Below are 23,521 nucleotides of genomic sequence, written 5' to 3' on the forward strand. Positions count from 1 at the left end.
ATACGATCGGTGATTAATGAATACTGCATGGATAGGCTCTGGAGCACGTATGAATAATAACTGGCATTGAAGGATATCATCCACCATCGGTACTTGCATTTAAACTGACTATCGGCATTAAATAATCGGAGCGTCGCCGGTTCCCGGGGCCATATCATACTTTCCAAGGGAAAAAAGCAGAAGCTTTCACCGATAACGTTCGCGTCATTCTTTCCCATGCTTAAGACAAATAATAAATTTGTCCATATATAAATATTTTACACATAATAAATATCATGACCTATGACTCGTAAGCTGTAAATCGGGCAGTCAGCTTCTCACCAGTCTTTTTTAAATTAATGTGAGTGCATCACCACCAAATAAGTACCGAAGCTTCCGCAACAAAACTGTAATGATTGTAAGAACTTGTTTAGTCTCATATTAATTATTCACTAAATAAATTTTAAAAATTTATAAAAAATTAAAAAATTTAAATAATATTTTTTAGCAGCAATTTATTAGAGCTGATCATAAATCGATTGTGATGTTTATAATTAGATTTGAATGCATTTGAATTCTAACCTAACAAATAGTCAGATTTGAACAAAAAAAATATAAGAGAATCCGTGCGAGTATGTATTTAGGCCCACATTGATTATTCGTTAGATAAATCTTGAGTACTTATACATGACTAAAAAAAATTAAATAATATTTTTGGGCTGGTCATTTTGGGTGAGCCTAGTTTTGTTACAAAAATCTTGCACAAAGTTTGATCCATCAACATCAAAGAGCAAAAACCAGAGATATATTTTAGAAAGAAAAAAAAACAAAAGAGATATAGTATAATATTGGGCTCATGAAAAAGGTTGGTTGGACATTTGGATATAAAGGACCCAAGGGTGTGTTTGGGTGGTGACTTGGTTTCTTGTGGGAAGGGAGGGATGGAGAGAGAGAGGAAGTGGGAGGAGGCGGCTTTGGAGGAGGAGGAGGAGGAGGAGGGGAGTGGTGCCCTTGAAATAAGGCAACGGAGGAGGAGGGATACAAACGCAAGGGAGAACGACGGCGACGAGGAAAAGAGAGAGGTGGTGCAAGTTGGCGGACAGGGAGAACGAAGAAGCGTACACTACGACAAAGGACAAGGTAAAGCAGTTCTAGTTTTTTTGGGCCCCTTTCTCCTGAAATTTCTCAGTTCCGATTAAAGGATATGTGAAATGACCATAATACCCATAAATGCGTGGAATTCTTGCGGCGGGCCCGGCGGAAATTTCGTTCGTTACCGTGTCTTTTCCTCCTCCTTCGTACCCAAATTATTCTTTAATTTTTTTTAATTAAAACAAAAGATTTTATTTGGTAAACACTCATCTACATAGACAAAACTACTCCGAAGTGCGAACACTCTGCGAAAAAATTCATTTTTTTCACCATAGTTGAGGTCTAATTTGTTGTGGCGATTGGGTTGTTGTTCTCCTCTTTTCATATATGGATGTGATATTGTCTCATGGCATCATCTTTCCCTTAACTTCTTTGAGTTAGGGATGGATCATTAGGGGGAAATTCCGGACTCTGGAGTTTTAGAATACAAGGGATCTTGGTAGGTGTATGGTGTCATCCATGCCACTATGAGTTTTTGTTGGACATACAATTTCATTTGCTTGGAGCTTTGGTTGCTGCAGCCACGGTTAGGTGCAGGTTTTGGGGCATCCACACACTGCGTCATATTGCCATCAGTTTGGTGGGTGGGAGTTCAATCTTTGCGTTCGAAATACGGTTAATTCGCATTGGTTTTCTGGATGTCAACTTATGGCAGGATGGCAAGTTATTTCTTGGTTTTCTGCTAAGTTTTGGACCAAGTCTGCTTTTTATTTGTTTAATGCATTTACTTGCTGTTTCAACAACAACGACTGGAATGTTTCATCTACAATCGTCACTGATTCTAGCACTTGAGAGCCTTCTAGTTGCACATCTATGTTCATATCATTCTTACTAATATGGGATAAATTTCTGAGTGGGAAGATGTTGCGGGCTTATCAAGGACATTTCTTGGTATTTTTCCTTCCTTTTCTTTTCTCATGTTATTCAGTTATCCGTATGTTTGTCGGGATACTTTGATAACTTATGCTTGATGCAGCAATAAGTAAGAATTCTGCAGCATTTCTGTTGAGGGTAATGAGATTCTATCTCTTAATTGGGATTGAATTAGACTAATGATCTGTTTGGAAAATTTCCTGATTTTCTTTGAATGATCACCCTCTTTACCACACCCCTTAGATTCCCCTGCAGTATGGAATTGCTGATATGTTTTAGTACATCACCCATTAAATCTTTTTTTTTGAAGTTCTTTTTTTTTTATATTTTAATTAAATGTTTGTTAAATCTATTGCTGATATTTCTTTTAATGCTAGTCACTTGGCATGTTTAGTACATCACCTAATTTTGGAAGTTCTTTTTCTTTTCCTTTTGTTTTGGCACAGAAATGGCACACACGTTTGGCATGTCATGGGGCATGCCAGGTGACTAGCATTGGTACTGGCATTGATGCATAAATCTTTGGCCTGTGCACTATGTCTTTTTTCCATTTTGTAAACTGTATTTTTTTTAAAAAAAAAAAACCTCGTCAATTGTCATCAATCTGCCTGGCACTTCTTGATCATGGAAAACTAGGGAATTGAAGAAGCAAGTATGTGTTTGTAACAGAATGTTGTGCAATGATATATGCAGATCTTCTGTTTTTATGGATGAAATCATCTTAGACTGAAAATGATTTTAGAACAGAAGCATCAAACATATATGTGTTTTATTGATGTGGAAACAACAAAACTAGCTGTGGCAGTATCACCAGTCTCTGCATATATATCTTACTGTATACTGTTTACTGTCTATGGTTGATAGAGACGCAACCAATGATAGAGACGCAACCAGCCCATCTAAAGATCCTTTGCATGGAATTGAAGGTCCTATGACTAGGGCCAAGACTAAGAGGATGAAACAAGCTTTGGAAAGCCTGATCATAAAAATCAAAGGAAAAGAAGACCAACGTGAGATAGAGGCTGCACCTAATTGGGTCACTTTCATACAATTGGGTGAAGATGCTTTGAGTCCAACCTGAAGACAACACTTTGGAAAGTCCAAATCACATGACAAGAAGCATTCATGGGAAGGCCAACTTTCCTATTATATTTGGATTTTCGTGCATACTTTTGGGGTGATATTTCAGATGATGTTTTGTATTCCCCAAGTCACATTCAGACTTTCTTGTAGTTCCCAAAGTCACTATAATTACTTTGGAATCTTTTTCCTAAGTTCTGGTTACTTTTCTAGGAGTAGGTGTAACATGCATCTTTTCCAAGCCTTGGTAAATGCAGCCTTGGAAAATGCATGACAAGTAGTGCTATGTAATTTCCTAGGAGTTGCTTCTCTTTGAAGCCATTTCAGCCTTAAAATAGCACCTGATTGTACTTGAGAGGGGGAGAACGCATGAATGAAATTTGAGGGTTTCTCTTATGTGAGAGCTTCACCTTTGTTCTTGGATTAGAACTTGATAGTGTTGGTTCTACCGGCAGGTCGCGGTTAGGGTCACGCTTCTTTTGATAACTTTGGTTCTACCGGCAGGTCGCGGTTAGGGTCAAGTTCCTCATTCTCTACCTGTTTCCAGGACGGTCCGAAGTGTGCTCTTATCATTCTTCTTCTCCATTCCCTCCAACTCCTGTGCCTCTTTTCCTTGCCCTCTCTCCTTTTCTCTTCCTCATTTGCTTCCATGTCTATCTCAACATGCTGTGGCATCAGTTGACTTGAGACACCTCTGCATACTGTAAGCCTGCCTCCGACACCACTCAGCCCCCATCCCTCTCATGGCCAGCTTGCCCGAGTGCAACCTAACCCTAATACCAGCCTCTTCTTTCTCACCTTTATCCACTATAGCCCCAGCCAAAAACGTTAGCACTGTCACCCATGGCCCCAACCAAAATCTGCTGCCTTGCTTTTGCCCATATAAGCCCTGAAAGGATCTTGGCTCTCTGCACTACTACTTACCTTTCAGCATGAATAAGATGTCATTTCTCCACCTAGTTCATCAACTTAGTACCTTTGATTGACTTCTCCAGTTTCTCTCTAATATGGGTCTAAATTGTCTCATATTTACCCTATATAATGACCATCAAAGTGTGAATTTATGTTGCTAATAATCTTTCTTTTCAGAAGTGGAAGAAGCATATTGAGAGTGATTGTCAATTAGTCTGGAAGTTTAATCTCCGAACTCCTACTTCCCAATATTCTGTCTATCAAGCATGTTCCTAATACTTAATTTCTGCCAGGAAATCTTTTCGTAGTTGACTTACTGAGTCAGATGTTTTTATTCTACCATATGCATGCATTTTCTAAGTATAATCCTCACATATTATTCTTTATACATGTATTATGCAGCATTGTCACCTACAAGTGAATCATGTCATGTCATGCCAGCATGTTGCATTGCAACTCAACCTATGGTCTCAAAATTTCTAGCTTCATAAATAAAAACTTTGGATAACTCAACTAAGAGAAACCTCGAGTAATTAGTAACACAACCTTCTATCAAGTGGAAGAAATGCATAAACTGCTGCGTTATTATGCTGGCAAGCATCAGAAATAGGACCCCTTTTAATGAGAGGAAAATCTAAGAGAAAAATTAAGACAAAAGCATGCAATACTACTCCAAGCCAACAACTTGAGAATGGTGTATTTTGAATAACCAGCTTTTGTTCACACTCAAACTTTAAAACTCGGTTTCAGTTTTGGTCTCCCATGTAGAGTTTTGGTGCTTCTGATGATTTCAACAGTTTCACTTCAAGTTTAGGAAGCGCAGATACTTCAAATTACATGTTGTATCAATATATATATTTTGGAATATCCTTACTTAAAAGTTAGATACCTAGCAGTATCTGTATGAGTTAGCAGTGTATTGTGCTAGAAGTCTTATTAATTAAATAGTTTTTCATGTATTTATTTGAACAATTCAGAAAGTTGGCTTCACAAGGGATGATTTACTGTAGGCATCATTTAGCATGAAAACTTTATTTTAAAAAATTAAAGATATGTGGTCCGATTATTGTATTCTGTTGCACAGTGAATATACAGTTACTTTTATATTTCTATGTCTGAAGGGGTGTGGAAGTGTCGGCACTGCACTTGGACCTACCAATCGAATGGTCACAGCAGACTTCATATTCAGAATCATGAAGTCTATTGCCAAGTGATGATTGATATCAAACCATTATTTCAGGTTAAATCACTTTTTGAGTCACCAATTAAAGGTTAGTTATTAGATTTCTGAGGACTGAACGTATTGGACAAAAAAATATGATTAAGCATGTGGCTGTATATACTTGTTTCTACGTGTTTTGACTTTGAAACAATGAAGTGAAGACACAGATATAGGATGCTGATATTACATGATATGGCTACTCCAATATGGCATATCTTAAAAAGTCAGGATATTGCAGCTAGGATTTGACAATAATTAACAGATATTTTTACATAAGTGCAATAAAACATCCACAAAGCATAAAAGTTATCTCATAGCATAGTCGATACTATATCCAATAATATCAACATCCGCAAACTTAATCATCAGTGTAACACAAAATAAAATCAACATCACAGACACTAAAATTAAGCATCCATCATGTCAATCATTAAATGATCAACATGCATGTGGAAGGAGAAAAAAAAAAGGTTTTTCCGCTCATCTTGGAACTATCCGGGAAGTACCCCAACACAAATCCTAGCTGCATTTGACAAATATTGGTATTAGAGACATATCGGACACAAACACATATGTATATTAGTATAAAGAGATTATTCATCAATATTTTTCTTAATATTGTCTTTCTATATCCACATTTAGCTTAAAGAGTAAACTACTTTACCGGTTATTTCAGGTGCAAGTTAACAAATGTAAATATGCTGTGTGGCTGCAGGTGTTGAAGCCACTGCTGAGACAGCTCTGATGAAATTGTACACTGAGGACGAATTTGCTGCGGAGAAGGACATAGCAAATGGAAAAGTAGATTTTAGAACCAAAGAATTTGATGGCCAAGAGGATATTCCTGTTCAAAATGCAAATAATATTTTAAAGGATATGAAGGCGGAAAATGGATCAAAATCACAGCATTATTCTGAAGGATACAATGAAAATAAAATAACACAAAGTCAACAGGAAATTGACAGATACAAAGAGATTAAAATAGTAAAGAAAAGTGAACTAAAAGTATCAGGCATTGATCTTGAGAGAGTATTGGAAGAACAAGATACTCATGATTTGTTCTGTCCTAATTGTCACTCGTGTATAACTAGAAGGGTGATTTTACGTAAAAGGAAAAGGTCAGAAAGGATGGCTAAAGACACTGAATCTGATGCACCAGCAAAGAAAGTTCATGAAATACAGCATGATGTGGACTCCAGACATGTTGCAGCTGAAATGACAGATCCAGGTGATAGGGAACCTGATGTATTCAGATGTTTATCATGCTTCAGCTTTTTCATTCCAACAGGTTTGACCTTGTTATCTTCATCATCACTTATGTGTCATAGCAGGTCTTCTCTGCATCCTCATGCATGCATAGATTAAAGACTCCACATTTCCATAGTTTCTTTAATGGTCTCACTCAAAATGTTGGTTGGGTATTGCACAACATGGGTAGTGTTGGGCAAGGTATTTAGTTGTTTTTTTTTAATCTTTGATTGCATAATTTGAGATCTAGTGGGACGGGACTGTCCTGGTTTGCTCATGGAATGGGACGTGCCGCCTTCCCACCCCATCCCGACATATGGGAGAGTGGATGTCTCAAGACGTGCCAATCGGGATGTTGGGACAATGGCGGGATGATCCTATCCCAGCACTCAGGAGGATGCCCCATTTTGGTGTCCCGCAGGATGTCCCATTGGGATTTGAGACCAAGTTTGATTGTGCTCAGTACTAGTAGTCTTCTCTGCATTATCTTATGTATTTTGGGTGCCTATGTTTTCTTTCTTTCTTTTGAATATGATACATCTTTCCAGGACTATTTTATTCAAACGCTTCTTTTTCTGATGTTATGTTTCTATATCTTTATTCTCAATTACAAGAGTTTTGTCTTTATTTATCTTTTTTAGCAAAACGGTGTAACTTATGTGTTCACTTTGCCTATATAACTGTTTTGATGATACTTCCTACCTGAAATCATGTCAATAAGATTCCTATATAGGAATGAGATCATTTTCTTGCTTCACCTCATATATATATATATATATATATTATTTAATTTAGGTTAAAAATATCAATGATAAAACAATAACTAAGATATTTTTGGACTGATGGAGTCTAGTATATCCAAAATCTTTGAGTAATATAAATGAAATTATCATACTAAATATCAAACAAGCCAGAGAAATGGCTTTAGAATTGGTAAGCAATGTTATTGGCAAACTAATAGTACAAAATATTTTGAGGTTATGGAAGGTTTAACAAGTTGAAACAGTTTATCTTTGACACTTACAATTCTTGAACACAATTCAAACATTATGATCCACATAATTCATCTGCACTCAAAGACTTAACTTCAATTATGCCTCTTTTATATTTCAAAATAAATTTTGTTGAGCTTGAGGAGAAACCTTAAATAGGTTAATGCGCTCAGAAAGGAAATAAGGAACCTGCACAATAAGATGCTTCATGTTCTTGTATTGACATTTGGTATTTAGAATATTTAAAAGTTTTCTGAAAACTGTCTATATGCGCTTGGGTCAGTGTTTCACAAGCAGCAAGTAGCAGAAAGATCAATGGAGTATTGAGCTCCCTACTCCCTAGTACAGTTTGGGTCAGGAATGGCAACTCTATTAGAAGAAGAAGAATACTTGTCGTAAGATCCCTTTATGGGATAAAACTGTAACCATAACTGTCAAGCCTTCTCCCAGCTGTTTTGGTTTGACTTTCTTCACCCTTATTGAGCAAGAATTCCTTTATGGGATAAACTAGGATCAAAAATATAAAAAAAGGAGAGAGGAAGACAAAGAAAAGGAAAATAAAGGGAAAGTTGCTACATTGGATTAATCAGGTCCTTGCAGCAGTATATCTTCAAGAACTCCAACCAATTTCTCCACATATGGGCTATAAATGATTTATATCAAAGCCAAGTTCCCATGTACATGTGGTCACCAGTGGCCAACCAACTAAGAGTATTTTGATTATTTAACCACCTCATACTGGTTTCTCTAACAATTTGAGAAGATAGATGGGCCTCAAATTTCTGTCTGTCACTTTTCTTTCTCTAGTCCTTCTATTCCTCCTATGCCTTTTATGATTTATTTATATCTAGTAACTTTAATTGGATTTCTCCATGGAAAAAATAAACAGAATAAATTGTAAAATAATATTAAAATCATGATAACATTTGATATATTTTGACATGAACTGAAATTTTTTTTGATTATTTTTGTGAAATATTCAAAAATGTCATAAGTTACTTGTAAATTTGCTAAATATTCCAAAAAAGCATGATTTTTATTGAGTGGAGACAGTTCCTTGAAGAATGGTTTGATGAAAGTTCAAGAAGAACTTCATTATAACTTATCATTAGTTTGGAGAAATTCGTCTCTAGGTCATTGTGAGTGAATAGTAAGAGACTCAGTGATGTCCTTAGGCCCTGCTAATGATGTCAAGTGAGGTGGACCCTCCCTGTTATAACCAAAGGAACATCAGTATATAATAATAAATAAAAAAAGAGACAACAAACTAGGCAAATCACAACAAATCTTAAGTGGTTTAGGGAAATTATCTGTCTATGGGGCACGACATTTACTCTTTTCGATTAATTCAGAAAGAGATTCAAAGTATAGGAAGCTATGTGTAATGTGTGATTCAACAAAAAGCCTAAAGGTAGCATGATAAACACCCCAAAACCCTGCTTTCATTCAGTCCCCGGATCTGCTATAGCACTTCTCTTCAAAATCACCAGGCCCTAAAACTTTGTTTGTAAACCCTCCTATCTTGTGCGTATTCACCTCTTCAAACAGCTGCTCTATTTATAATCAGATTTTGGGGTGCCTATCCTCTATAAGCTGTCAAGATGAATTTAACCCAACAATACTTATTACTTCCTAGACTGGAGATCAAAATGTGAGTCAGTGCGCAAAACTAGCAAGTGAAAGGTATAGGGTGTACATGAGAGCAGGAAGGAAGGAGGGATTGGGTTAGTGGAGTGGATCATGACTGAGTGTGGCTGGGCTTCACCTGTAGTGCCTTCACCACATCCAGCGCCTTTCAGGAATGCTGATCACATGAGAATTAATTGCATCACATGAAACAACCATGAAATTTGAATTACTTATAATATAATCTTAAGTAACTTATATCACTGGTTTTACTTACTAGATTATTATATCTATGTACAGCACACGAAGAACTATATGATGACTGAAAACAGCATGCTTATCACCACATGCTATAAAAGAGATGTTTTAAAGGAAGGACCTGCTTTATTCTTTGTATGTTCAAGAATTTCTATAGTTTTTCATTTTTTGCATCTGTTGTGGGAAATATTTTCCTTAGTAAGTTAAAGGGCTTAATCAATTGATATTTCAAGAACTAAAGTTACTCATACTATCAAATTTGATTTTGAAATGCATAGGTAGGTGAGTCCCATTATGAGAATCTTCCCAAGGTAAATATCATGATTGTACTTTATATTGTGAGCAGAGGGTGGTTTTAATATATTTCGGATTTTCGCGAAAGGAGAGGAAAACCAGGGTCTGCAAAGTTCACAACAGATGCCCGAGAAAAGCATGAATTGGATTTCGTCTATTTTTAAGTCAGGGACAAGCAAAAGAAAAGAAAGTGAACTGGGTAAGTTTCTGCTTGACATTTGTAATGCTCACAGTGCAAGGAGCATTCACATGGAGTATCTTATAACAGTCTGTTATTCTGCTGTTAATGCTTGTAATTTAGACGTGCATGATAACAGAATAGCTCCTTTTTTTTGTTAAAAATTCTTTCCTAGTATGGCGTACTGATCAAATGATTATCAATTGAAGGATTTTTTGCCATTAACATGTAAACTAAGATGGATGAGATAAACAATTTGGGTAAGTTTGTTCTCATATACTAGGAGACTTGCATGGTGTACAGTTGTGAATTTGTGGCACTTGTAATGCTAGGCCTGCTCGTTGTGTTTTTTGGATTATCAAGTGGTTTCATTGTTCTGAAATATACTGTTGACTAACTATAAAATGATGTCAATGCCTGCAAGATTAGAGCTCTATGCTGAAATTGCTTTTATCCAATCTACAAAACCTTTTTCTATGATATTTGATAATGTTGTGATATACTAGCACATGGTTAAATGATGTTGATTTTATCTACCTAGTGAGATGGTGGGTGCTTCTCAGCCAAGGATTCAAGTGCTGTCTGTGCGCAGCCGGGCCAGTGCCCCTGTGCCTGTGTGTCACATTTCTCAAGGTATCAACATTGCTGGTTTGCACAGATATATGTGACTTGGTACTTTTTGGTATTGAGCCAAAATATCCCTTTGTTCTTTTTCCTTTTTTTTTTCTTTTTTTTTTTTTGGCATGACACAACATGTCATGATCTGCCAGCCACTGGCTTGCATGCCCACTAGCACTGGGATCCCTGCTAGCACTAGCACTGTCACTTGAGTTCTTGGATGTGAATGAAAATTGATTTGTTATTTGGATGAATAACAATTGGGGAGCTCAGACCTGCCTTAAGATTTCTAATATTTATTTCCTGTTCCCACTTATAGTCTCCATCATCTTGTTATTTGATCTTACATGTTAACTTTATCAGTGTTTGTTTAGTTGCTTTTCAGATGGACATTGATATATTATCTTGCCGTCACTTGACTGTCATGTTGTTAAGAAAGAAAGATGAGCCAAACAAAATGAATAAAACGAGGGTCAGCTTAGTACTTGTTGATAACAGAATATAGTATGACTTTTCTATTAACTAACCACTAGAAATCAAAAGCTTAAGCAGTTTGGAAGGGTCAACAATGTATATTAGCCTTTAACATCCCCCCTTGCATTCGGCCTGGAACCAAGATAAGAACGAGGCAATAATGACTCGACTGGGAACAAATCAAGAGAAGAAAAGACTCAAGAGGGAACAAATCAAGAGAAGAAAAGCCTCAACAAAATAAACAGGTAAAATCCATGAATATGCCTCTAGTACCATGTTAGCTAACCAATAGTTCCTAAAAGCGTAAGCTGTTAAGAAAGGGGTCAACAATGTATATTAGGCCTTAACAGTTAATATATGAAGTCCTGCTCCTTATTAACTATATTGTGATGTGGAAAACCATGCAATACGATACATCAATATTAGTAATCATTTCCTCACTTATGCTTCCATGCCGAAGCTTTAAGACATTAGCTGTGTTGATTGTTCTTAGGATCCCACTTGTCAACTTTCCACCAAAAAGATTTGTATCATTTCAGAGGTTCTCATTTCTTCTAAGAGCAATGGGCAAAATATATTCTCCCACTTTGAGTATTGTGGTTGGGTATCAACTGATGGCTCATATTGCTCAAAAAATTGCTTGACTTCAGCACCTACTCTCTTATTTTACCATAGCATCTCCACTTTACTACCACGACTAAAAAACTGTTAAATGCTAGCCATTTTAGTATTTTAAAAAAAGGACAAAGCACCATGAGAATGACCATTATCTTTCATATCACAAAAATTTATGAACTTGGTTACATCTATAATTACTAGGGGACCTCTCTATATTTAATCAACTATGTTATTGGAGAAAATGTTATTTGCAAGGTCCTATGTAGAATTAATATGTACATACATTGTTTGTAGTCATGTACTACATAGACATGGTTTGCCATAGAAAAGTGTACCACCCCCTATTGGGTGTACCATACTATACTGGTAGTGAACCAATACTTGGTGCAGTGGCGTACCAAGTGTCTATACTACGAACCGACCCATATCGACACTATACCAGAATGGCAATTATACGGGTATCAAAACCATTACAATAAACCATGATAGACATATTTATATGCAAGGAATTGTGGTCTATTGCAATTATATATATGAACATTTCAAATAGCTCCGAAATGGGATAGTACAATTGGTACCACACCATTCCAATAGGATTTTGGTATGCACACGCAGAGTGTCGATACAGGATGTAGTTTCATACCATTTGTCGGTACTTTGTACCATTGCTGTTCTGGAAAAAACAAAAAAAAAAAAGAACTGATACATATCAGGTCTGATAGCGATATTTGAAGCCTTGATGTAGATCATACCATTGCTCTCTTACTATTATATAACTTCACCTTTGCAACTGCTCTAACACTTGCTTCTCAGTTTGAGATTGTAAACTAGGATTGGTCATTATCTTATAAACTCTGTGATTATGACATTTCCACTTGTAGTTTCAGAGACTTGTTTGTAACTGCATAGAAAACTTTATATGAAACAATCCTCTGACATTTCTTGGTTACATTTTTAATGGGTATTTCAGTCTATATCATTCAACAAAATGCCATATATTTTTAAATTTTGTATTCAAAGCATAAAGCATATGAAATTCATCAAATATGTCCTAGTAATGTTCTGATTTTCTGTAATTAGTTAAAATGAAAATGAGGAAGAACCTAGCATGTTGTTATACATAATACCTACTTTACTGATAAAGGATCAGCAATGCTGCTATATTGATGTCAGAAACTCCAAAGCCTGGTGATTCTAATATCATGAGTGGAGAAGGAATGAGTGATTCAGTCCATAAAGAGAATCAAAGCTATCAGACTATGTCTATGTCGGGCTTTATGAAGCCTGCTGAGTGTCAGATCATTGCTCAGAAGAATGATGCAGGTTTGTACGAGATGCTCGAGATAACTATATCAGAATAACATAATATGGCATCTAATAAACTTATTTTCTTTTTTAGTTATAAAGTTATTGCAAATTTAGCATTTCCAATTCCTGTAGTTGCTACATTAAACAAACCTGTATTATTGGCTAAAGCCATAATATGGCATCTAATATACTTATTTGCCTTTTTACTTATAAAGTTATTGCAATTTAGCGTTTCAAATTCCTGTAGTTACTGCATTAAACAAACTTGTATTGTTGGCTAAGGCCATTATATTCTTAACCATACCACTAATCTTTATTTTCAGATGCATAAATATGCAAGTTCGTCTCTAGATTCAAGCTTGTTATCTTTGCTATCTTTTATATCTACAAATCCCGCCAATTGTACAAGTAGTGAATTAGAGCATCAAACATTCATGTATTGAAGGAAATTCTGTGATATTCATACTTATATATGTACTGCAAGAGAAGTATCTTTTTTTTCCTCATCTGTTATATGAAGTCATATTATTACCTTCACTAATAAGAGTTAAATTAAGGTTTTCCATCTTGGTACGGGACCTCATACCGGTACCATCCTATTACAGTATCAGTATGCGATATGGTATGAGACAACAAGGTGTACCAAGTGTCGGTATGGTATGAGACTGCATACCGGTTCGGTACCGGTATAGTATAGTACCGACTGATGTGACAAACCTTGGTTAAATATTTCTTTCAGCATATCAAAGATAATACTGTACTAAAGCTGTCTAGAATAGGATTACCAGGATTGGGGCACAAACTCCAAGATATTTTAGAAAATGGAATTAATATCAGAGTATGAGTGGTTGAAGATATGAAGGAAATTAGGCATGGAATGATTAGTTGCCTAGCTTTCAAAGGAAGTGCATAATTCTTTTCTTACTGTTTAATGGCAAGGGAGCATCCGGAATTGATGGGAGTGATCAACTTTTTCAACTAATTGTGATGGCACAATTGGCCTTTCTTGCAGTTTTGATCAACATGTAGTCTAAACATAAATAAGAAATCTGACCATGAAATTATTTCTAAACATCCTTTGTTTTTATATCCAAAATAATTTTCAAGAGCTTGAAGAGGCATGATGATGCAGACTGGAATAATGATTGGCTCGGAGGCACAATATGTTCTAAATATCCTACAAATTAAACTTATCCAATACCAAGATAAATACCGAGTAACTGGACAATTTAGACTGTTCCATGGATCAAATTTTTAGAAAAAAAACACCGTGTTGATGCAGGAAGCCCATTTGCTTCTAGAAAGACTATTTTTTGACAATTCAATCAAAGGAAAAAATGTGCTCTTTCCATCAATTCCAGCGCAAGAGCTTTTTGAAATCTAAAAGTAATTTTGTTATTTCAGTTCTTATTATGGGTTGTCTTCTACTCTTTCAAATGGGTAAATTGTGCAGCTTATGGTCCTCAAAGAGAGCCATATGAACTAAGCAAAAGGCAGGAAAGAACATGCAACTAAATTTATCAAAGCCAGTATCTTTTCATTGCTGTTGTTAACTAATGAAGGTATGAATCAACTTCCCCAAAATTTTATTTTTATCATGATGGACAAAGTAGATATTCATGTGCACAAAGAAAAGATGGAAAAGAAACCATTTTTAGGGTTTTGGAAAAAGCCTTGGTCATTGGCAAAGTTTAGAGGGATCAATACTGGATTAGATGGTGCATGGATAGGACAGGTGTTACTTGTTAGTATAAGAAGCAGGTTGATGTTCTGCAAAGAAGTTCCTCTTCTAGAAATTTTGATAGTCGAAAATTGTTTGAAACGTTTCATGTGACTTTCGAGAGTTTTGAATGTGTATCATATAAAACCTACTATTCCTTATACCATCCGAAGGAATAAAATTTAATTTGTCTTGTTATTGGAGAAGAAAGAAAAGACTTAAACTACAGCCAAATTATTAAAATGTTTATGGACTAATAAGAAGACTAAAGAAGCGAGACTTCTAAAACTGAAATGGGAAGAAAAAAGATTAACCTTTCTTATAGTGAAAAAAGGTTTTTAATGCAAAAGATGCAACGGAAGCTGTTTTCTGCACAGGAGAGTGCCCCCAGAGCTGATTTTCACGTGCTGCTTTTGTTCTCTTGATTGTGATAAGGTATGAAGAATCTAAAGAGACAAGGAAGATGAATTTTTCAAAGAAAGAAATAAGCAGCATTTTCGGAGTATCACCTAAATTTTATTTTATGTGATATGCACTTTTTGTTCGAATACATAACATAAGAAAAAGCAAAGCCATCTTAGAATTCTATCTTGTTGTTAACTTGTTATATGATCTTGAGGCAGTGTAGAACTTCTTAAAACAATTGTTGTCTTATTGATAGTATAATCTCGCTTGCATCATTTAGCTTACCCATGTTTCTAGCTTTCCCTATTTTTTTTTTTTTTTTTTTTTTTGCCATTTTTCAATATGTTGAGTTATATCTAGTACTTTTTAAAACTGTAATGGCTTTCAAGGCTTGGTGCATTTGTTTGATCATGGTGATTAGCCAATCAAGTCACAGCATGTTTGATTGTAATTTGAAAATTAATCATATAGTTATATGAATATTTAGGAGTTCAATTGCCTGTAGAATCTTCGATAATATGCGAAGAACGAATAGGGAATTTGTAGCTTTGAAGAGCATACATATAGTTGGCAGAAATTTAATGACTTTGCAAAATTGCAAATCATGGTTATAGTTGTTATGAGGAAATATATTGATCTGTCATATCAAATATTGATAGGTTCCTTGTTTGAAGAGCCTTATATTATCCATAAAGAACAATTGATGGATCCATCCTAGAACGACAAGCAAAATCTTGTTGCGACTATATCGGGGAGCGTATGCGTTGGGGGGGGGGGGGGGGGACAAACCATTGTTACAAGTGTGAGAACCCGTATGGGTGTGTGCTTAATCCCACATCAGTTACGTACTAGATAAATCTTGGATATTTATATAGGGCCAAGGAATCTAAATAATACCTTCTGGCTAGTTTTTTTTGGGCAAGGTCCTAGGTTGTTATAAATGGTATTAAAACATATCCGGTTCATGGCCTTTGTTGGCTGGGGGATACTGCAGTACGGGCCCATGGCAGTTGACCACGGGTTAATCGTGGTGTTTGTGATAGAATTTGACTGAATTTGGACCCTTAGCCTGGCGAGAAAATTAGGGCTTAAACATGGAGAGTATGTGAGGACCCATGTAAGCGTGTCTTTAGTCCCACATCGGTTATACATTGGATAAATCTTGAGTACTTATACAGGGCCAAGGAACCTAAATAATACTTTCTAGCTAGTTTTTGGGTGAGGTTCTGGGTTGTTACAACAAGGAGTGATACAGGTGTTCTATGAGATTCTCGGCAAACTCTAAACAAGCTTATCGATGTTATTTTATGTATTTGTGGATTCGATAATTCTGAAAGTATTGCAACATTCAACTTCTGTATCCCTTATCAGTTCTGACGCCAAACAAAAGAACCTACGCTATGAACTAAACCATTTCACTTATTTTGAATGCATTTCAATTATCCAACTGAAAATCAAGAATAGCATCCTATGAAGTATTGCTACTGAGCTGGTATTCTTTTACTGGGTTTTGAAACTTATAAATGCAATCATGTTTCTTTATATTTTAGCAAACCTATTTTTCTGCATAATTATTGTTGCAGTGGCTTCATTATTAAAGGGCCTTCAAGATGAAAAGATGTCATTATATTAAGTTCAGATATTTAAGCTCTGCCTTCTTAATTTTCCTGGTTAAATATACAAGTAACCTTCCATGTTCATATCATTTCAAAGTATGTCATATAACTGTTCTATGTTTGTCTATTGTCTGCATGTTTTACGAAGCATGCCACTTGGATACTAACTGTACCATTGTGATGAAAATAATGAGTGTTATGTCATTAACAGGAAGTACTCTGCCTGAAGAATCTTATGTTAGCAGTAGCAGACCAATGGAGGATCAATCTCAGAGAGACAAGCAAAGCACTGTGGCTCAACCTGTAGTTGAAGTTACATTACATGGCAATTTTCAGACCAATAATGACGAGAAGCTTAGTAACGCCATACTAAATAATGATAGAGGTCTGTTATCACATTCTCAGAGATAAAATTGTGAACTTAAGCTAGGTGTGGAGGTTTTCATGTTCCTTTCTGCTTCTACTATTTCCTGTAGTTCTCGTCCTTGATATCACCCACTACCCACTAGAATTTGAGCCCAGGATTATTAGATGTGCCTTATTCTGTAAACACTCTTCTTATTGAAGACAAACAATTTAAATTTTATTCAAATTTATCAGATTGGCTAAGCAATTGATAATCAAGTAAAGAACTACACAAATGCTTAAATATAGTAGAAGGGGTCTTGTGAACAGAAGCTCCTTTTAGTGATCCCCAAAATATAATTCGGTAGAAGGGATCTTGTGAACATCTTGGCTACATGATGCTGATTGCTCCCTATTCCTGAAATACACTTGCATGCATCTTTGAACAGAGGAAAGGATGGTACGACTTGTCTGTTATTTTGCTTACATTCTCTCATATGATAATACAGGAGATGATATTTTTCAAGTTGCTGAGAAAGGAATCTCTTTAAGAGATGAAAGTTTTTGTGATTCGGTAGTACCTGCTGTTGTGGTTTTACCACATTCTGAGATTGAGATTCATGAGCCTGAGCAAAGTACTGGAGAAGCTCGAAGAAAAAATGACTGGGATGTGCTGAAAAGCATTGTCTATGGGGGTTTAATTGAATCTATTACAAGCCTTTCTGTTGTGTCATCTGCAGCAGGAACTGATGCTTCAACATGTAAGTACCAATATTCTTATTGCACAAATAGAAAGTTAACCACTTTTAGTTTAATTTTGTATGAGCATTCAGTGTCATCTAAATGCTAAGCAGTAGTGATTATCAGTTACCTTAAATTTGTTGCAGAGTAACATTTATTACATATTTGGAATGCTATATCAATCCTTTTTTCTGACATATGTTTATTGGTTTGTACTTATCATTAAATTATTATTTTTTATCATATAAATTGATTGTGGATTATCAACTAAAATAAGAAAATATAAAGTACTTTCATGATCATGTTGTTTTGTTTCAAAAAAGTTGAAACTAAGGCTAAATGGCATTGACAGGAAGGATTCCGGCGAACAAAAGATAACCTTATCCCAATATATAGAAGTTTGGTCAAGCTTATTTGTTATTCTAAGATTTGAAAGAGCAAATGTTCTTCTTTGCTGCTCATAAACATGCCACTCATACTGCTCAAATACAGTAGTTCAGCACCAACCTTCGTTCTGATGCAAAAATTATTGCAAGAAAGAGCCACTAGTAGATCTTAACACTTAAGGATAGTCTGAAGGTAGGATTTTTCAGCTTGTATAAGCTAGTCATAGAGCTTGCAGAATTAATAGGTTCATGAGTTTAATTTTTGTTCAAAGCTAAGTTGTTGATGCCATAACTTTCCAGGCTTTAGCCTGAAAAGTTTCTTATCAATGCGAAAAGAAGGATGTAAGTTTGATCTCATTTGTTCCAGGAATTATTAGGAGGGAAGTTATCAGTCATTTCCAAATCCAATTTCCACTAATGAATCTACAAAGGAGTTTCCACATTCCGCTTGTTAACATTTGGCATGCAAGTTCAAAAACCCTGCAGTTTCTTTGGCATGTAACCTGTGAAGGGAGTAGTCTTATATAAAGAGAGATGCCCACTGAAGGGGTAGATGATTTGTTCTACTCGTCTCTGAGTTACATCCAGTCAAAGAAAATTCAATCTCTTCTTTTTTATAATCATGGTATAATCTCATGTTATCAATTTGGTTGATGGCTGACAACGTCCAGTTCATTTAGTAAAACATGCTCACTGATTTTCGGACATCCTTCTATGTGGATAATTTTAAAATGCCCTACAATTTTTAAAACAGGATAGTGGAACGGCTGCAACCCTTGACCATACATTTCCAGTGGATAAAATGAGACAACCTCCAAAACAGATTTGATATAAATCAGTAAATCATTTTCATTTCTGGCCCTAAGCAACCCTCAACAGCAAAGTTTTGACATTTTGCAGCAATCCTATCCAGTTCAACCCTGAGGATCCAAACTGCTCACTCTTAGGTCCATTTAACCTGCTCGGGCCAATGGAAATAACATAGACCACTAGAAAGGATCATGTAAAGATTTGTTCGCCCGGGATAAACACTATTATATGTTCCATTTTTCCAAAGCAACTTATTTCCACAGAACAGGGAATCGGTAATTTGTCTATAATTAATTTATCCAAATGTCACATATTGTGATATAAATATGTAATAGCCTTTCTTGTTCATTAAGTTCCAGATTTACAAGCTTCCCAAATTGGCCCGCACATTCGTGCTATTTGAGCTTCTGAATATAGCACCCAATTCTTCCCCACATCATTGTCCCACTGTTGGATCATTTCCTAAGACCCTTCTTCAATGTGGGCTTGACGCCTAATTGCACTTCATGTAACATTTGGTAATAAAATAAGCTTCAAGCCTATTGGAAGAAGTAGAGGATTGGCCTTAGGCATATGCTGAGTTGGAAAAGAAGGCCAGGCTATGAAATAAAACCTAATTCATATAAATAAATGAACTTTATTTCAATAAGAGAAGGATCAACATTTTTTGTTGTAACTAAAGTTGTTTTTCTTTTTCTTATTGCTTTGGAATATAAGCCTGTTTCCCTCCACACCCACCCCCCCCCCCCCACCCCCATTATAATACCAAAATGAATTTACCAACTTTTTTTTAAAAAAAGGAATTAATTGAAGTTACCAATCTCTCTGTACCATCTCATTGCTGCTATAAGAAAATTCATTTCACCATAGTGAGTGATTTTCATCTCCTTCTCTCTCTCTCTCTTTCTCTCTCTCTCTCTCTCAATATCTTTGCATAATCAACCACTGTTAAGTGTTATCTAAATATTCCATGCTATCGAAGTTTTAAAATAATAATAGAAAGAAAGACCACTCCCATCGTAAAGTATTTCAGAATGAAGGCCAATTCCCATATCTAAGTATTTTACCTTGATTATAAAGAATTAGGTGTTCACTTTATAAAACTGAATATTTCTACATCAATATATCCAGTCTTATGGTTGTGTGAAGTCTTAGCTATTTAGTGAAAGATCAAGATGATTGGAATATACTCCTTTATAGAAAAATAAGCACATGATTTACCTTATTCCTTTGGCTTGTATTTTTAACTCTACTTTCTATAAAGCTGAAGGTCATATGATCCTTTCATTTTCTTGCAGTGAAAATTTTTGCTTTGGGATTGGCAAACCTGATTGGCGGATTGTTTGTAATTGTCCATGATGTAAGTAGTTTCTCTAGTCATTTCTTTTTTTAATCTTTTGTGTGAAGATTGAATACTTGTGCTTGCAGTAACTCAAATTTTGTTCTTTAAATCTTACTCTTACACGGTGAGATTGATTAAACTAATAGTCAACTTCTATGGATAGTAAAAGCATATAGCAAGAATCATTTTCTATTAAAGAATATTTTTTTCTGTTCAACGTTCTATGATAAAGTTCTTTATCTCCAAGTGATTGCTAGAGACAGTGATCCAGTTATCCAAAGCACTCTCTCAAGTGGAACCCTGTATATCCGTTTAATATTCTTATATCACAATACGAGGTTATATTGCTAATAGGAAATCACTGGTTTATGAAATAGACCAAAAAAGCATGCAGAACCGTATCTACAATGATAAATGAATCTTTAGAGAATTTCTGATAATTGCCGGATATAAATGGAGCATGTATATGGAGAGCATTAGATTAGGATCAATTAGGGATGGGATGGAACTAGTTGAGATGGTATGAACATGGTTGGAAGAGTTGCTTGAGTCTATGTAAGCATATAACAAGAGGAGGAGAAGACCTAGCATAACATGGTTGGAAATCGTGAGAAAATATATATAGAAACTTTAATAACACTAGTGATCTGGTTCATTGTACTGGTATATCGGACAACAACATTCTGTACCTGTATGTATCAGGCCATACCATACTGTGCTAGTACCAAACTTGTATATGGTGTGGGGAGCGTACCGAGTATCGGTACGTCGAACTGACCCCATACTTGGCGTAGCGATAATGTACCAAGATGGTACTAGCACAAGGTCCGATACGGAGATTATGAACCCTACTGGAGAATTTTTTAACAAAAATCATTAATAAAAATGACCATAAAGCTAACCCTAGATAGATAGGACAATGCAATGGTTAGGATTATGTTTATGGAATTGTCATATATGAACATGTAGAAAAACCATAAAAGAAATAATATTACCTTTGATACCCTTCTGAGAGTCCCAACTGCTGACATGCTAGCTTTACCCAATCAGCCAATCTCCATGGAGTTGACTTTATGGATCAACGTATGATTTCTCAATCGCATGAAATCTATTTAAGTAGAGGTTTCTATGGGTTTCTACGTAAACACATGTAAATACTATATCTGTGTATAAAATATATATGCATGTATATATGTATGGATGTATACATCGGCTCTTTTTGCTACTAAAAAAATGTTTTTTGTAAAAATGACATTTTATATTCCAAAGAGAAGAAGTTGACTTCCTGAATAATCCACATCCATGGCATAAAATGATGAAACTTGTTATCCAATAAAAGACAGTTGTAAGCTGACGTGACAAATAAATGAAGTAAAAGTATTTAGGATTAGAATGTCACCAATTAGAAATATATAGAGAATGCATGCAAAATTTGTGCATTAAGTCGATTCACAGAACAAATTGAAATTTCATGAGATTATTGAAAACTGTTGCTTCTTTAGTTCCATTCTCTTCCAGTTCAACCGCTAGAGTTTGAGCCAGCCGATCGCCATGGATAAAGTCTTCTTAAAATATCTGAATATGATTCTCAAATTTAAAAGGCAGTACTTAGATGAACATCTTTCAGTGCTTATGAACTCAGTCTAACATATTTTTCTAACACATTTTCAAACTGAGTGCATGAAAATTTCTCTTTTACATGTTGATTTTTGCCTAGCAGCTTTTTGAACTAAGAAGTGCTCAAGATGAAGCTACTGATCAAAAGGGTGAACCAGCTGGTCGTTACTGGGATGTTCTTGGGAGAAGAGCAAATTTCAAGATGCATGCTGCTGTAGCCATATTATCATACTTATTAGTTGGGATCTTGCCTCCTCTTACATATGGCTTTTCATTCCAAGAAAGCGACAACAAGGAATACAAGCTCATAGCTGTTGCTGCAGCAGGTCTCCTATGCATTTCATTACTGGCCATAGGGAAGGCCCATGTTAAGCCTCAGAAGGCATATATCAAATATCTATTTTTATACCTTGGTCTGGGCGTGTCAGCATCTGGCCTTTCTTATGTAGTTGGGTTGATGATCAGCAGACTCCTGGAGAAGCTTGGTTTGTTTGACAGTAATACATCTGCTTCTGCACCTCCTTCCATTATTTATAGGGATATAAGCTCAACATTTCCGGCATGGTCATCCTACTGAATGAAATCAGAAGCATGTTACCTTATGAAGTCATCTATTTATTGGCGAATCCGATAATAAGTTCACTCCCATCTTTCACTGTGGATGGTAGGAAATGCTGTGGTTTTCACCTGGCATGTATTTTCTGATAGTTTGTGTACCGTGGCTGAACATTTCAGTAATAAGCTGGAACATGAGATAGTCATGTTGATCGAAAATTGTGGAACATGATGACTGCTATTTTTAATGATAACTAAGCATATGAGATCCCAACATATGATGAATCTATCAGTTTTGTCTTGAGGAAACGGACAAAATGAAACTTCTACGTTGCTGTCGTGCCCTGGTTGTTCATGCAATAATTGAAGAGCAATTTTGTATTGTTGAAAGAGTTTGAATGGTATTTCAATATCTTATAATATTTCAATTTTGCATTGTCGGCGTACTTCATGTTGATCCACACAGGTTCGAGTTGTTGCAGGACTAAATCCAATTTTTTCTAATAGTGGCCGGAATCAAGTTATTGTTACTCCTCCCGTTCTGCAATTTTCCTTTTTCTTTGATCATTTAGGATGTCTGGGAGCAGGGTTATTTGGCTTTAATCTCTGATTTGGAAGATCACTGTTGAGCATTTGCTGCTCATGAACAGGAATGTAGCTTAAGAGATTTTCTTTGGCGATGTGTTGTTTACTGAGAAGAGGTTTCTCTAAGAACTGACACTTATAATGGCTTGACCCCAGAAGCCAAAAGGTATTAATTATCTCCTGCTCACCAATCTGTTTCTTTCGCATCAACCTTCTCTTAATTCGATGGTTTCAGTTGAAAGATCCTAGCGAAAAGGTTTGTAAGGCCAAATGGATTGATCAAATTGATACTACTTGCTTGATGTTAGAGTTGTATTTACTTGTGTTAGATCGCTTCCTGTAATGAAAATGATATTGGTGTATCAGGTGGTGGCTCTTTCAGGGGGCAAGTAGGAGTTATATCTTGGCTATTGTAAGGTAAATGCCTTGAACCAAATGTCTAAGAGTCTCTTTTGAATCAGCGAATCAGCTGTGTACATCAAACTTGTCAGGTGCTATCACTACCTAAAACCAATGTTGGACGTCATGCATTCCAGATTTTTAATGCTGAAAAATGCTAGTTTTAGA

At 35.8% G+C, this 23,521-nt stretch overlaps 1 protein-coding gene across 8 annotated transcripts; it reads left to right on the plus strand.

The window, feature by feature from the left end:
* The first annotated feature begins 884 nt into the window (after positions 1-884).
* Positions 885-22,759, plus strand: LOC103721812 (membrane protein of ER body-like protein). 8 transcript variants are annotated; one of them, XM_008812158.5, is made up of 9 exons: positions 889-1,119; positions 5,118-5,267; positions 5,934-6,506; positions 9,689-9,835; positions 12,698-12,847; positions 16,785-16,958; positions 17,428-17,679; positions 20,154-20,215; positions 21,918-22,759. In XM_008812158.5, exons 1-9 carry the CDS (start codon positions 921-923, stop codon positions 22,389-22,391), a joined length of 2,181 nt encoding a protein of 726 aa, XP_008810380.4. In that variant the 5' UTR covers positions 889-920; the 3' UTR covers positions 22,392-22,759. The 8 variants fall into 8 exon arrangements, with proteins under 8 accessions (XP_088569153.2, XP_008810380.4, XP_088569149.2 ...); XM_088713025.2 differs by lacking the exon at positions 889-1,119 and adding an exon at positions 1,333-2,022; XM_088713027.2 differs by lacking the exon at positions 5,118-5,267 and having other exon boundaries at positions 885-2,022.
* The last annotated feature ends 762 nt before the right edge of the window (positions 22,760-23,521 follow it).

This window comes from Phoenix dactylifera, chromosome 16 (genome assembly GCF_051530095.1).
Source record: "Phoenix dactylifera cultivar Ajwa chromosome 16, Ajwa_hap1_PhDact_Kaust_v1.1, whole genome shotgun sequence".
Taxonomy (NCBI): Eukaryota; Viridiplantae; Streptophyta; class Magnoliopsida; order Arecales; family Arecaceae; genus Phoenix; species Phoenix dactylifera.